We start from the raw sequence: 15,594 nt of genomic DNA on the forward strand, positions 1-15,594 counted from the left end.
GGAATTAAGCAGTTATCATTAATGAATTAACTTGTTGAGGCTTAAAGGTGCTTTGATCCAACTCTGCACACGTATCAGAACTGAAGAAAATTTTGATATTTCACAGGTCTCTTTGTAGAGTGTTAAAAAAGTGGCTCAGTATTGGCCCCTCCACAACATCAATAAGGTAGCCCCCCAGCATGTTTCACCTAAGTGTACAAGACTGGGAGGCACATGTACAAAAAAATCCCTTGGAGCCATAACCTTAACCCAACAGGAAGTCAGCCATTTTTTTTATTTACTGTAATTTTTGTGCATTTTTTTTTTTTTTTTTTTTTTTTTTTGCCTTCTACAGGGCTCATACTTCAACAAACTCCTAGAGTTTCATCTAGTTTACTTAAAATTTGGTCCATCCTATCTAAAAGCCTTTGAGATTAGAAGTTGTTGAAAGGTTGAGTTTTCATCCAACCGTTCGACCATGGTGAAGCATCAAATTTTGATGTTTCTCTACAAAACAGGAAGTGGTGTGTAACCCCACTGCACATGGTCCAATCTGCTCCAAACTTCATATATTTGATACGAGTCACTGCCTGAAGACATTTTTGGCCACAGAGTCGCAAGACCTTGATGATGCTTACTTGTGAAGATTCTAAGTTTACCTCAAACAACTTTGCCATGGCAATGGCTTATTTGCCTTGAAACAGGAAGTTGTCCTAACTTTCTTGTACCTTGTCCAGTCTGCCCCAAATTTCACTTGTTTTATAAGGCTCCAGACCTGAAGGCATCAACAGACTAGGTGTCATTGCACCACTTACTGGCAACAGGAAACAAATGTTGTCTGATAATAATCTTATGGAACACCCTGCCTTTAAATATTAGACTTGCTTGCTCAGTGGACAGTTTTAAACAACAACTCAAAACATACCTTTTTTAACATAGCCTATAACTAGCAACTATCTGTTTTAATATTCTTAATTGTGTGTTTGTGTATATGGTTTCTTTTTTTTACTTATTCTTCTCTTTTCTCCTTGAATGAGTGTTACTGAGTGTATAATTGCATGATTTTATTTCTTTGCTGTTTGTCTCTGCTGTCTAAATTGTAAAACCCCTTGTGCTGCATTTTATGCATGAAAAGTGCTATATAAATAAAGTTCATTCATTCATTCTTTCATTCATTTTGATCTTCACTGGTGTGGTCTACAATTGATATACAGCAACATTAGTTTAATTAGTGTGTTCTTCAGCGCCACACAGTGGACACCAGAAGAGGTATGCAATGTGAAATAGGTCATTCCAATGTCCACGCTCTATGTAGGATAAACCATCTCACTACTGCATGTTTGACTTTCACAGAAATTAACAGCCCAATTAGCCGCCGTCCTGCCAGGACCCCCAGCATGGGCAATAGTGGGAGGGCCTGTTCATTGCTGTCTGCAGCCTTAATTCATCTGTCACTAAACTGTCACAGTGGCCTCAGTGAACTCTATGGCACAGATTGTTTATTAGATACCAGTCATTTCTCTATTAGAACATTGCACTTCAGACATTACTTCTGTATTGTTATTATTATTGATAGTACTGACCTGTCAAGCCCCACCAGTGCATGTATATCTCCTGTAATTTGATCAATGGTGAAGATGGACCCAGCTCCTTCTCCTGACAGAGTGTACTTGACAGCATTGTGTCCATGGTCCATGTCTGTGTGGAGCTGCGGGAGGGAAAAGTACACAGAGACACAACATTTAATCTTATAGCTCCTTTATGTGTTGGTGTATCTGGTTCCAACTACAGCAGCAATCAGTCACAATTAAATGTGATTTATTGTTAAAGTCAGTGGGGTCAGTAATAATGTGTAAAACACAAGATGTGATTCACCATGTTTTCAGCAATTGATATGGTCATTTTTTCATGTTCTTTATAACAAACCTTCATACACCTGAGAGGCCAAAAATGTATTTACACTTGGGAGGAATCTCCTAAAGACAGCTAAGCAAGGCAAGGTAGATTTTAAATGCCGATTAAATAAACAAGGACAAATGAGAGATTTGTGAGGGAGAACTGGAGGAGTGCTCTTTTGTTATCACTGATGTCTTAACGAACTTCCAGAATAGAGGAGTGAATGTGAATCAGATGGCAGTTGTGGGGATGTTTGCTAATGTTGTCAGCACTGTCAATCAGATGTGACACACAGTCCTGATGCAGCATATTAACTCAGTTTCTAAATGTTGAACTCTTTAATAATAACACCTAAGTCTATTGTCAATGGTTGTGTTTCAAAGTGTGATCTAGCAACAGCAGTACAAACTAGCAGCTGCTGCTAATGATTCTGACAAGAATGAGACGGATGAAGGCATAGACCTTGACATATGACCACCAAAAACTTACCAGCCCCAATATCATCAATATGTTTGCTGACAAGATAACTGTCATCGGCCTGTTCATTGACCATCATCAGTCTGATCACTGACCGTCATCAACCTGGTCACTGACCATCATTGGTCTGATCTCTGAACTCACTAAGGTTATTGTTCTCAGCCCCAAACAACTCAGAAACTCTTTATCTGATGATATAGTTTCTCTGGATGGCATTGCCCTGGCTTCTAGCACTAAGAAACCTCGGAGTAACATTTGACCAAGATTTGTCTTTTAACTCCCATTTAAAACAAACCTCACGCACTGCGTTTTTTCATTTGCGTAACATTGCAAAAATTAGGCCTATCCTGTCCAGTGCTGTGCTAGTTACTGAAAAATAGTAACTAGTTACCGTTACTAGTTGCTTCATTAAAAAGTAACTCAGTTAGTAACTCAGTTACTTAAACCAAAAAGTAATGCGTTACTGAGAAAAGCAACTTTTTTGTTAGTTAGTAATTAGTTTGCCCAGATACAAGGGGTCATCCACAGGATACATACATGCTAATTACATGACACATATTGCAATTGTTTCTAATAAGGAACATTTTGAAGGGTTTGGGCCTCATGACATACAGACCCAATATATAAGTGGCCTGCTGAGGAGCAGTAAGGCGCCACCAGTGCTGGACTGGCCATCGGGCATACGGAGCATTTGCCCGGTGGGCCGATGGTAATTTTGGGCCGGGCCTTTCTTTTTTTTTTTTTTTTTTTAGTCATGTCATGATATGAGGGCCGATGCCCCCTAACACTTGGGCCTCGGCTGCCAGTCAATCAATCATACAGAGAGAGAGGAGATTGACAAAATTGAGAAGAAACTCAAAGGAGGTGCGGAAAAAATAAGAGAGAAAAAGAGACAAGCCCTTTAGGAAGATGCTGCCAAATGTGTTAAAATAACACAGATGTTTGCTGGCTATGGCGGAGCTTCTTCAGCGTCAGCATCAGTGACCGCACCCGCACTGGCATCCAAAGCAGCCGCAGCAGGTGATGATGGCGGAGGTGGCCGTCAGCAGGTGGATGAGGCGAAGGGGAGGCAGGAGGAGGAGACCCGCGGCTGCCGCATTATATGACGACGGCACAGTCGGTGCGACTGGAGGGGAATTTGAACTTCAGGTAAGAAGTGATGAACAGCAGTCTACCTGGGTCAGATATGAATCAAGTTTGGTTGATAGTTTATTTTCGTTGTGCTTGCTAACTCTTAACACAGCATAGTTATGAGTAGGCCATTTAACAATTTAGCTGGCTGTTGAGCAGCATGACGGGGTTTCTCTACTGCTGGGCTGTTTCTGTGATGTTATACTAGTGATGGTGATCTTTGTGCTTCAGTAACTTTATTTTATTCATTTAGTTAGTTAAGTATAGTCTTTATTAGTTAGGTAGTAAAATATTTCAATGTCTATTAATTGATATAAGTGCACTATGCAGTAATTCTTTACTCTGAAACAGCTAAAGCTCAACAGAGCAAAAATGTTCATGTAAAACCAAATGATTAGGCCAGTATTCATCATAAACCCACTTGCAAATATAATTTACATTGAATCAAATTAGGATTTGCCAGGAGATGTGATGCTGCTCATTAACATAAAAGTGGCATGGAGTTAAAAGTAACTACTTAAATGTATTTGTCTTTTATACATAAATATCCTCTTTATTCTAGATATGTTGTGTTTTTATCTTATTGTTTTTTTTACTGACATGTAACAACAAACTCTTGTGGACAATAATTACCTGTATTTTGTTTTTATTGTGGGCATGTTTCCATTCAATTAAGCAATATCACACTCGAGCTCGTGATGTTGTAGTGATATCGTCACGGCTGTGATTCGGTCATAGGCACGAGGCCGCAGGCCGAATTTGGCCTTTAGTTCCCTCAGGACTCCGCTGTCACCGTTGCTATGTAACGCAGACATGGTGCGCCAGGCACTTACTCTTTATACACATTTATCTGCACGTTTCCATTAGCCTAATTGTGCTGCCGGTGAAATAAGTCTCTGGTGACTGCATGGTGGACTGTCGCTTCACAGGCACAGCCGACTCTGCCTTCTGATCTGACAGTATGTTGCTTTTCTCCAAGTCATTGAGCTCCGCTGATGAAACACTGACAAACCTGGATGTGTGCTCAGATGGATTCAGCTTCTCCTCTCCCTCATCTTCCTCTGATGACCATTCATAGTTCAATTCAAAACTTATTTTAGGAAATAAATCCATATTTTTGGCTGTTTGACAGTGGATGAATTAATTAGCCTACAATGCAACTGCTGACCTAACTGACACTAACCGTCAGTTTTGATTTGATTGTTGATTGCAATCAGCTGTGAGGCGGAGTGATACATACACAGTGAAACCGTGATGTTGTACTCCAATATCATCACGGTTTTACTGTCTCTTGACCAATCAGATTGCAGGGCCGGAACTAACTGTTGTATAATTTAAAATATCCCTTCACTTTTTAAAGGTTGCCATGTTTGAGGAAGTATTATGTGTTGCTGTGCTGTTTATTGATGTGGTGAGTACACAGTCTATGAAAATATTACTAAATCTGTCATTTATTCATTTTGAATATTTATCAATGATCATGTCTCACCTCTGTTCCTCACTGTCCAATTTTCAGGATCCCATCATACGTTCATTGTTCAGGAGGTTCACTAGACCAAGCAGCCTTTTGGGTTCCTCTAAGTAAGTACTGTATAGAATAATGGGACTGGGAGGATGGTGTAGGTTTAAATTTATTAGACAAGTACATATACACCAACAAGACAGTGTAAAAGCGGTGTCACAAGAAAGTTTGTTTTCATTCATAGGCTTCATTGTCTTTCCATCAATACCTGGTGGGCCGGACTAGGCTCAAAATGCCCGGGCCGATTTTTTTGTCCCAGTCCAGCCCTGGGCGCCATGGTCATATCATGTTTATGCATGTAGAATCTACATCCAGAACATAAATTAAAATAAAGACTGATTAGACTTTAAACTAAGTGTTGTCCTGTGTTGTCTTAAGTGATGTTGTTTGTTTTGTGTTGTTCTGAGTGCTCATTAAACAAACGGTGATAGATCTCTCGGATGATGTACTTGTTCCTGTCGCTGTTGTCAGAGAGAACTTTGAATTGGTCACAAGCTCAGCCTTAGAGTGTGTGTGAGGGGGAAAAGCAGGCTGTGAAGCTGGAAGGGTTGCTGAGAGAGAAGCAGTGCCTTTAACTGATGAGCAAATATTGAGTTTTATGAGGGGGAGATTTGATTATTATTCTGGATTATAAGATTCAATAGAGAGCATGGTGACACAGAGGCTCCCTGTGTTTTGTCTTAGTGTACAGTCTGGCTGATGGCCATTGCATGCAGGATATTTGTCAAAAAAAGGGGAAAAATTTATAATTCAGTTGAATTTGGGAAAAATTTAGTTAAATCCTCTATGGTCCTCTATTTAGTTTAGCTCATAGACTATATAAAATAATGGACGTAGTCACCGCGACATCACCCATCCGTTTCTGAAGAGTGGATTTGAAGCTCAAAATACTCCGCTCTGGACGTCGCCATCTTGGCAGTGCCTGACTCCGCCCAACTCCCGGCCAATCAAAAATGGGCAAAGAGGCGGGCTGAAGGTAGCCCAGTTGCTTAAACATGCCCACCTCACTTGGCGCTGCTAAATTAGCTAAGCCTAACAAGCTAGGCTAACGAGCTACGAGGCTAAGAAGCTACACTACTTTGGCTAGCCCTGTGGTGTTGCCTGCTCCCGCTTGATGCCAGCTCCCCCGCAGCTCCCTCACGAAACTTGAGGTAAGTTGAGTTTAGCTGAAACTAACATTATACAACAAACCTTGAAACAATGAATCATGTTATCTTAAAAAAACGCTTCAACTTTTTTTAAATATATAACGCTAATTATTTATTACACTCATTTTACTTTCATATGCAGTGTGGAGCATTGGTGACAGCTATGTACGGCGTGGTGTCCAGAGAGCTGCAGAGACCTTGGGAGGCACCCTCAGCATGCTGGGCGTCCGTGTCTGCTGGTTTGGCTGGGGTGGATTGCAGTGGAGAGGCCTTCTCTCCTTCCCACTCCCTGCGAGGAAGAGCAGCACCAGATGTCCTCATCCTCCACTAAGGCGGCAGTGACACGGGGAAGGTCAGCAGTGTCAAGCTGGTCAGCATGATGAAGGAGGACCTGCACCAGCTTCACCTCCAGCATCCTGGCATTAAGATATTATTTTCTTCATTGGCCCAAAGGTGCAGGTGGGAGGCTGGTGGCAATCCAGCAAAGATTGATAAGGCCAGGAAATGAGTGTACAGTGTTATGGCTACATTTGTTCATAGTTTAAATGGTGCCATAATTGAGCACCCTCACATCAGACACATTCATCTCACACCTAGGAGAAATTATATGTTTTTAAGTAAATTAGTTAATTGTCTTAAAGACCACCTCCAAATGCAGTGAACTGCTTACTGTTGGCAGTGTCACTGCTTTTGAATTTGGCCTTTAGGACACATTCTGCTCGGCCTGATCATAACCCAGGCTGTCATGGCTAATGTTGAGTTTTTGATATTCATCTATAACTTGTTTAAAATTTCAATAAATTCTATTTATATTTGCACTACTTTTGTCTTTGTTACTGACTGAATGTTGTATTTCACAATCAAATCTGACTGTCAATTGAAAGGGCAAACAAATCATACACTACAGATAAAACATTAAGCATTAATGTTGAACATTGTCACTGACAAAAAATGAAGCAGTCCATTTCTGTGTGGGCCTGATTATTTTAACTTTGTACTTGAAGATAACTAAGCACCTTACACCCAGCAGCAGAGCCTGAGAAGATTTTGGAGAGTAACCTTTGTTTGCTGCTCTGTTAGAAGTCTAGTTTTAACACAGAAGAATGTGACTGGATAAAAGGGCTCAAAGTGAAAAACAAACAATTAGCTGGACACAATAGTTTTGAAGCCCCCAAGGAGGCATCACTTGTTGCTATGTTGCCAACTCTGAGAGGGTCTTCCTCAGGCAAAGGTATTGTGACATTTTTATAGTGAGGCAAACAGACTGATAATCAGCCAATTACGTGTTGTTGTTTTTTTTAGCCTCACTATATAAGCCTCAATACCGAGAAATACCCACAGAACCTTCTCATATGTCACAGATATCCTAACCCTTCTCTATTAGGTTCTGATTTCGATGCATCCCCGGACTGGCGTCTTGCTTGAAGGCTAACCATTAGCTAGCTGGTTAGCTAGTTTACGAGCTAAGCTTGTGTTACATCGTATTGTCTGTGGCTCTTTAACTTGATGTGGATGTTGCTGCTGTGATACAGGTCGCACTTGAAAATGAGACCTCCGGTATCAACGTGATTTTACATGTCCTAAATAAAGGCTTAATAATATAATAATAAGCTGACAAGCTAGGTGGTGACTGCAGACACAGATACACGCTGCTGACAAGCTAGATGGTGACCGCTAATTAGTGCTAACATATAAACATAAATAAAATAATACTAGAATTTCGGAATTTCACTTACCGAAAAACCTGGAGCACAGACTTCTTGGACGGTCTGTTGGTATAATTAGTCGAACACCAAGCCATATTACTCCAATATTTGCCTGAAGAAATATCTGAAAGGCACAAACACGGCTGAGAGGACAGGTTCAATGCCTTGAACATCGGCCCGAATTGGCTGAGATGATGCCGAGCTGACGGCCGAGTCTGAGCTCAGCTCCGCAGCGGAGCCGGCGGCTAGTTAGCGTGCCACCTGTCACACAAAGTGACCATGCGCAATTTCAAACCTTAATAACATTTAAACGGAAGAGTTAGAAAAAATCCAGGAAGGAGTAGTTCCAGAAATTTGAAAGCCATCTTTAAGTTCTTGGTCTCTCCCCCTTCCTCTCACTCAACTACATGCTGTCATTAATTAGCATAACAATGGCTTCACTCTGACAGACACAAGCCTGTGTGTGTGTGTGTGTGTGTGTGTGTGTGTGTGTGTGTGTGTGTGTGTGTGTGGTCACACACACCTGACAGGATAACATTGACTAAACTGACCAGCTCATGTGTCTCATTCCTACATTTTCCAAAATAAATGCCTGATAGCAAAAACATGTAAATACAAGATTTCAAGGTCAAACTCTTTTGCCTCATTTAGAATCTGAATCAAAACTGTAGCTAAAACTGTGCTGCAGCAGTACACGATCAAATACGTGTAGTCCTGCGCAGTTTCTCCACTGAAATTAACTAGTGTCTGCCTGCTGTTACATTAGGAAAGTATACACATCTTTGAGGAAATGTGACACTCCAAAATTACAAGCTCCTTTGTTTAATCTCCACTTTAGTCTTTGTAAAAATCGTTTTGTTTTATGATTTACTCTCCTTTATAATTCACGTTTTGTCCATGTTAATATTTGTTATCCTGTTAAAATGTATATTATGTATTTACATATTCATGTACTTACATCACAATGTGTTACACAACAAAGCAGGAGTACTGTCACCACAGACCTTTGATTTTTACAGTACATGGGGAACACTTCAATTCTTAACAGTATGACAGACACCATGGTGCTGTTAACATTACTTAATCATGACAGTGTATTTCATTTCAATGTAGATGTTTTGGACAAGACATTTTGTTTCCATAGCTTACATATCACAGGTACATTTTAGTTAATACATCGGTTGAAAATTAAATACAAATTATAATGTATTGTAATATAAAGTCCCTCTATTGCCAAAAATGACCGTGCGCTCTCTTGACATTGCTTGTTTTATCGACATTTGACTCTTACGAATAATTCGCACTGTCTATGTGAGCTGGAGGCCAACAGCGAGAGCCCAGGGTCCCGTTCATCGCTGCTTGCAGCTTTAATTTTGTGTGGAAGTTGGGTGCTTCTGAGTATTAAGTGGTGGTTGTTACTGGTATGAGATGACATAAGTTGTCTGAGTGTTTATGTGGCTGAATTTATTATTGTATGCGTGATAGGTTTTAGATTACTGGATTGAGATCACGGAATTGATGTTGTTAGGGCTGAGTTAGTGGCCTTTTTGAGTGGCCTAAAGTCGATAAACCATATGAAGCACGTTTGAATCCCGTTACCATTTTCGAAATGCGTGGGTGAATGCATGCGGGTTAGACGCACATAGTTGGCTCCATAAATGATGGGGTTGTTCTGGACCGCACCTCCTTGAAGCAAACATTTAAGCAAATAGATGGAAAATCACTGGCTGCCTTGTGCCTGTCATTAATTGCAGTTTGTGACGAAATTCTTGTTAAAAAGCACCTGTTGGTGTAAATTAAATGACCCAAAGTGTTGGCAAATAAAACGTTATTGTTATGACTGAGTACTTAATATGTCTTTGAAGTTTCTTGCGGTTTTAACTGATACTGTTTCAGAGATAATACATTTGACCACACCCACCAGTGCGCTCTGGTGACCTTTAGCAGCCACTCGAGAACAGAACAATCATACATGTGCAGAACACACTCATACATACACTTACATACTTTTTGTTTAAAGGATTTATTATTGACAATAATTATTGAACATGGTCTTTGCTTAAAAATGAATATGTTCAACTTTAGTTAAATAGTAATGGGGTTTTTAAGCTGAATTTGTGTAATGTTTGGAAGATTTTTGATTAAAGTTTGAGGTAGATCACTCCACTTGCTGACTTGCTGATTATTAAGTAATGCATTATTTTGAATTATATGTGGTTTGACGTGAATGATCAAATTTGATTTAAGCAGTTAGTCAGAATGCAAATCAGAATGAGCTGTTTGCTGCATTTATAAAGCACTGAACCATTGTTTTTGTTTCCTCTTTTCCCGTGGGGTATGAGAGTCCAAATAAAAACGGAGGATTGCACCTAAATCTGGGTCTTCTAAGGGACAGATGAGGGAACAGTTGGATGCACCTCACACCGACTGAGGCCTGCTGACGACGTCGCCTGCGAGTCCCGCATCAAAATTAGCCAGGCTAGTGCGATTTTACCCACAAACTCTTTACACAAGCACATATATTTAAACAAACGCCTATATTTACACATATATACACTAATTTATAAATAGTATTGTTGACACACATGTATGCTTCTTTCACATATACCTGATATATGACATATTGCAATTATTAGAGGGGAAGTTGGCAACTGACTGACTATCTGAAGCATATCACTGATTAATGGAATGTCACTGGTTTGATTAATTATTCATCGAGTTGAGTTATTGATTGATTGATTAGGATTATTTGGTTGGTCGACTGATTGATCAGAGGATTGATTAGTCACTCAACCATTAGGAGTGAACAATAACGCTGGAACTGACCAAACAAAACTAATAATAATAACTAAAATAAATAAACAAACACAGAAGGTTTAAAAAATAAAACAAATAAAAAAAATAAAAATTAATTGATCATTAAAGGCTGGTTTGGTCATTTGATTGATCCCCTGGTCTGCTTGTTTATTGATCACAGCTTGATCAATTCAGTTGATTGATAGGATTAATTGGTCCAGAAATCTGGTCCCGGGTTACGTTTTTCATCATAATCCGTGAGTCATCATCGGACAGTCTCATTATTTGTGCATGGTCTGATTTGACCCGAGCTGATTTAGGAACAAATATTTGAATTATTGAAAGTTTGTTTTATTTTTCTGAGTATCAACAATTAATAAAGAAAGTGTTAGGAAAAAGAGTCTGAATTGTTTCACAATTTTAAGGGGGAGCGAAACTATTGGGTTTGAGGATGAGTTTGCCAACCTCAGGCAAAATTATTCTGCTTTTTGTTTAGGATTGACTGTGGTAATACGGAGGTTTATGAATAAACTTTTAATCATTTTGATTTGATTTGAGTGATTTTTAGGGCTGATGATAAGAAAATACAAGGGTTTCATTACATAATGCTAGAGATGGGCTCTTAAACATCAAAGACAATTACTCCTGTTGACATAGTACAGAAAAATAATCCTCTCACAAAAGGTATTACAAAGGTATCTACAAAAAGGCATAAACGTTGGCCTGACATTGATCAACCTTGGCCGGCAGCAGATCATAATCAATTTATTTTAGCAAAACAAGAAGGTGGTGGCCATCACAGTCCTCATATTCTGTCTGTGCATTATCTATTGTTGTGTAACTACAGGCCTATATCCTAAACTAATCTTCTTAATATTTTATATGTAGGCTCTTGTCTGTGACTATCTCCAGCGTGGCTCCAAATTTCTTGTAGTTGTTAGCAAACCACCCCAGCAGTGGCATGCTCTCGATCAGCTCATGTTCCTGCCCCGTCTCCTTGTCTGTGAAGTGGGACTTGTCTTTCTCTTGCTCTGGCGTCAAGTACAAAGTCTTCTCATCGTTTTCTGCTCCGTTGCTCTCGGCCCCATGTACACGTAGAATGTAGCGCATGGTGTCTAAGTTCTCGTAGACTATGAGGATCTCCACTGCTCCCATCTCCAGGGCTTTGAGTGTGTCCTCTACACCAAAACAGTACTTCCCCGTGTCCAAAGCAGGGTAAGCAGGGACAGAGACGTAAGGAAAAGAGACAGACAGAGCTTGGTATTTTGCAGCTGTTTGAGGATGAGGGACAGAAATTATTAAAGACCTCTAAAGGTGCGAGGGAGAGACAAACAGAGGAGACAGGGAAGAATCTAGAGGAAGCAGGGAAGCTAATAGCAAAAGCTGACATACCTTTCTCACATACGGTCCCAGTGAGGAGCCCCCCCACCTTATGAGAAGGAGACTAAGTATACTAAAACTTATCCCCAACTCTCAATGATCAGTCAAGAGGGCAGCTACCATATTTTAGATGAAGATGAGCAAATAGTGGAGACTGAAGACACTACACGAAGACACTACATATCACCCCATGTCTGGCAAGTTTGTACGGACAAGTGGGTTTGAGGGTATAAAACAGCTGATTCCCTCCACAAAACCGATGGAGCTCTGCTATGGTAACCAAAAGACTACAATACCCATATTGGTGTCAGAACACACACCCATCGCACTCCTGGGAAGAGATGCTTTATGCAGACTGAATTGTACAATACAATGCACACCTGGCGGCTGTCACGTGGAAGTGCCCTATGACATTTGTCATCAATTATTCATGACAACGGAGACTGAGACTTTGTCAGTGTTTTGGATCGGAAATCTAAGTCAAGATCTATTGAAGCCAGCCACAGTGTGGGAGAAGTTTATTGCTGCAAGCATGCCTGACGCTAGGTTCCCTGAATATCCATATCACTGCACGCTCAAGTATTTCAAGAGTGCTGTCCAATCGAGTCCAGATGAGTGGCTGAGTCGTCAACCAAGTAAGTTCAGCTTAGCTCAAGCTGCATAATTTTGGGGCCACAAGGGGCAGCTATGAAGATAAACAGAGATGATTATCTTGATGAAGAACATGATATCTAATGGCACAGTTTGCAGCCTGGTTGAGAGCACTTTATTTTTCTTGATTTTTTTGACAAAGAGCTCAAAGGCTCTGTTGTATGAGGTGGCCCATTGATGCTGCCTATTCCTTAGGTCTGTCCTCACCTACACATAAAAACAATTAAAATGGTTTCGAATACTATTGATCTTGAAAGTGCTCTTACACTGACCAGGTTGTCTGGGGGGGGGGGCGTGGTAAACAGGTAGCCGGTGTCGCAAATTAATAAATGGCCCCTCCTTGACGGTGCCACTGGCTGTGCACATGTGTGTTGTTGACGGTGACTACGTGTGTTGGCTTCGTCAAGTGTACCAAGTGCAGCACGATGCTGGTATATGACAGCAAAAAGACGGGGACTTCGACACTTCAGAGGCACATGACAAAGGCTTGACATGCAAAGACAGACGAGAGTCAGCCCTCAATGTCCACGTTCATATCCTTAAAAAAAATGTCGGGTTTAAACCGGGCTCGGGCTCGTAATTACAGTTAGAGGGACGGGCCGGGCCGGGCCTGCCAGACTCATTGAAGCCATTTTCCATCCATATTACACAAAGTGATGAGAAGTTAAGTTTCACAGAGTTTAAAACAAAGCTAAGGAGCTATGAAAGCACGGAAAAGTTCAGTGCCATTTGCTCAGATGATGACAGCGTGATGAAAGTGACAGGAAGAGACAGCGGGAGCATTAACGTTAACATTAGGGTCGTTTTCACAGACCTTAGAGCGTGCCGCAGTACAGCCAGACAGGCAGGTGATGACTCTGTTTTTCAAAATAAAGTTAATTGCAGCATAGTGTCACACATGGACCACGGAACACATCTTAACAAGGGGGGGGGCATAATTTCAAGTCATGCGGAGGGGGTGGGGGGGCACATGCATTGAAACAGACAATATTACTGATGTATTAAATAACGTTGCGGAGCACTTTTTTTTATTCTGACGCCAGTCACATCTACAGTACACGCATGAACACGAACACATGCTTGCTCAGATTAACCCCTCTGATCCCACTCTAACATTCACACACAACAGGCCAAGCCTATTTACACACACGCACAGATGAAACTATAGCAAACAACAAAGTACATCCAGTCCACAACCACAACCAAAACTCATCTTGCTGCCTTGAATCTAAATCAACATCATATTCATTATCATCACAAGTCAGCACTCAAATCAGACTGATGTGCAGAGCCGCACACACACACACACACACACACACACACCCAACAACAAAACAAGCGCACCTGCGCAGTTACTGAAAAGTAACCAGAACGCTGAATTTCTGACCATTACCGCCCGCAACCGTAATGTATAGGCCTATGTCCACTGCCGCCCACTCCCGCAAAACTCTGAGAATTTATGCCCGCACAATAATAGAGATGCATTGATTTTGTGTCTTCTCCCGTCCCACAGGAGAAAACTCGTCATTTTTATAGGCTATTAATAAAGAGATTCATGGGGTTGTTTGTTTCGTCTACCTATATATAATCATGCAGTGATTGAGGTTAAGGCAAGCCCGGCGCCAGGATGAAGTTACTAAGGGGGCGGTTAAAAATTACGAGGGGGCAAATCTTTATTATGCAACATAGGTTCACACAGTGAGTTATAAAGAGCGCGCAGACGTGCGTAATAGTCGTGCATAATGACAGCTCGTCGCTGGTGAAACACAATAAACTGCACGTTTTCTTTCATGTTTGTCTCATGACAGATGGAGCTGACAGACAGACAGACAGGTGGAGCAAGCGGCAAATTGGTATGAAAGCTGGTTCAGGGCATATTCGTCCATTTATGAATAAATATGGAGTGGAAACGCTCATGCATGTGCACCAAGTTCCTGTGTTGACATCCTGTCGCTAGGCTACATCTTCTTCTTTTTCTTCTTCTTCTTCTACTGTTTAATGGGGACCTTTGGGACCTGGCGGGACCCAATCCCAATGCAGCCCTCTATGTCAGAGTACAAAAGTTACCCGGGCCATGGCTTCCCCCCCCCCCCGGTTCCGTGGTCTATGGTGTCACATAACATTTCATGATATTTAAATTATCATTTCAAACTCTGATTGATTTATGTGTGTGCAAATATAGGCTATACATATATATAATTATATATATATATATATATATATACACATATATAATTCATACAATATACTTTACATTGTTTTAACAGGCCATCTTCGTACCAACAAGAGAAAACAGAGCTATCTGGATAAGTGAAGACCAACGATTCATAAAGATTATGATCTCTGCTCATGGATGGGGACAACCACAGACTGTGGAGATGACTCATGAGTCAATTCTCAGCGTGAAGTCTGACGCAGATCTTATGAGAGAAGAGATGCTGCGACAAGTTCCAGAATGTTTGTGGTCACGACATAGTACAGACATTGGACTTGTGAAATCAGCCCAGCCAGTGACAGTTGAACTCCAACCGGGAGCCCGACCTTCCTAGAAGAACCAGTACCCACTGAAAGAGGAGGCAATCCGGGGGATTGAACCACATATCAAAGGACTATTGCAAGCAGGTGTCTTGAAGATAACCGAGCACCCCCAGAGCAACACACCCCTACTGCCTGTAAAGAAGCCAGATGATTCTTACCGCTTGGTACATGACTTAAGAGTGGTAAACGAAGTGGTGACTGATTTCCCAGCAGAAGTGCCGGACCCGCATACTTTGTTAGCCCAAATCCCGCCAGATGCTACACACTTCACAGTGATAGATTTGTGTGGAGCCTTCTTTAGTATTCCTGTTAGTGTCGAATCTCAGGGCTTGTTCGGATTTACATATCAATTTTATCAGTACCAGAGACT

The 15,594-nt window shown here is 41.1% G+C and overlaps 1 protein-coding gene across 5 annotated transcripts in view; it reads right to left on the reverse strand.

Moving 5' to 3' along the window:
• The window catches only part of LOC125902789 (cadherin-12-like), a 286,220-nt gene that overhangs the window by 194,571 nt on the left and 76,055 nt on the right, over positions 1-15,594 (reverse strand). For 4 of the 5 annotated variants that reach the window (XM_049599389.1, XM_049599391.1, XM_049599392.1 and 1 more), the window contains one exon: positions 1,563-1,687. In XM_049599389.1, coding sequence (XP_049455346.1) covers positions 1,563-1,687 — 125 coding nt within the window. Of the gene's footprint in view, positions 1-1,562; positions 1,688-7,889; positions 8,253-15,594 lie in introns of those variants that run through there. The other variant, XM_049599393.1, reaches the window with a different exon arrangement.

This window comes from Epinephelus fuscoguttatus, linkage group LG15 (genome assembly GCF_011397635.1).
Source record: "Epinephelus fuscoguttatus linkage group LG15, E.fuscoguttatus.final_Chr_v1".
In the NCBI taxonomy this organism is placed as follows: Eukaryota; Metazoa; Chordata; class Actinopteri; order Perciformes; family Serranidae; genus Epinephelus; species Epinephelus fuscoguttatus.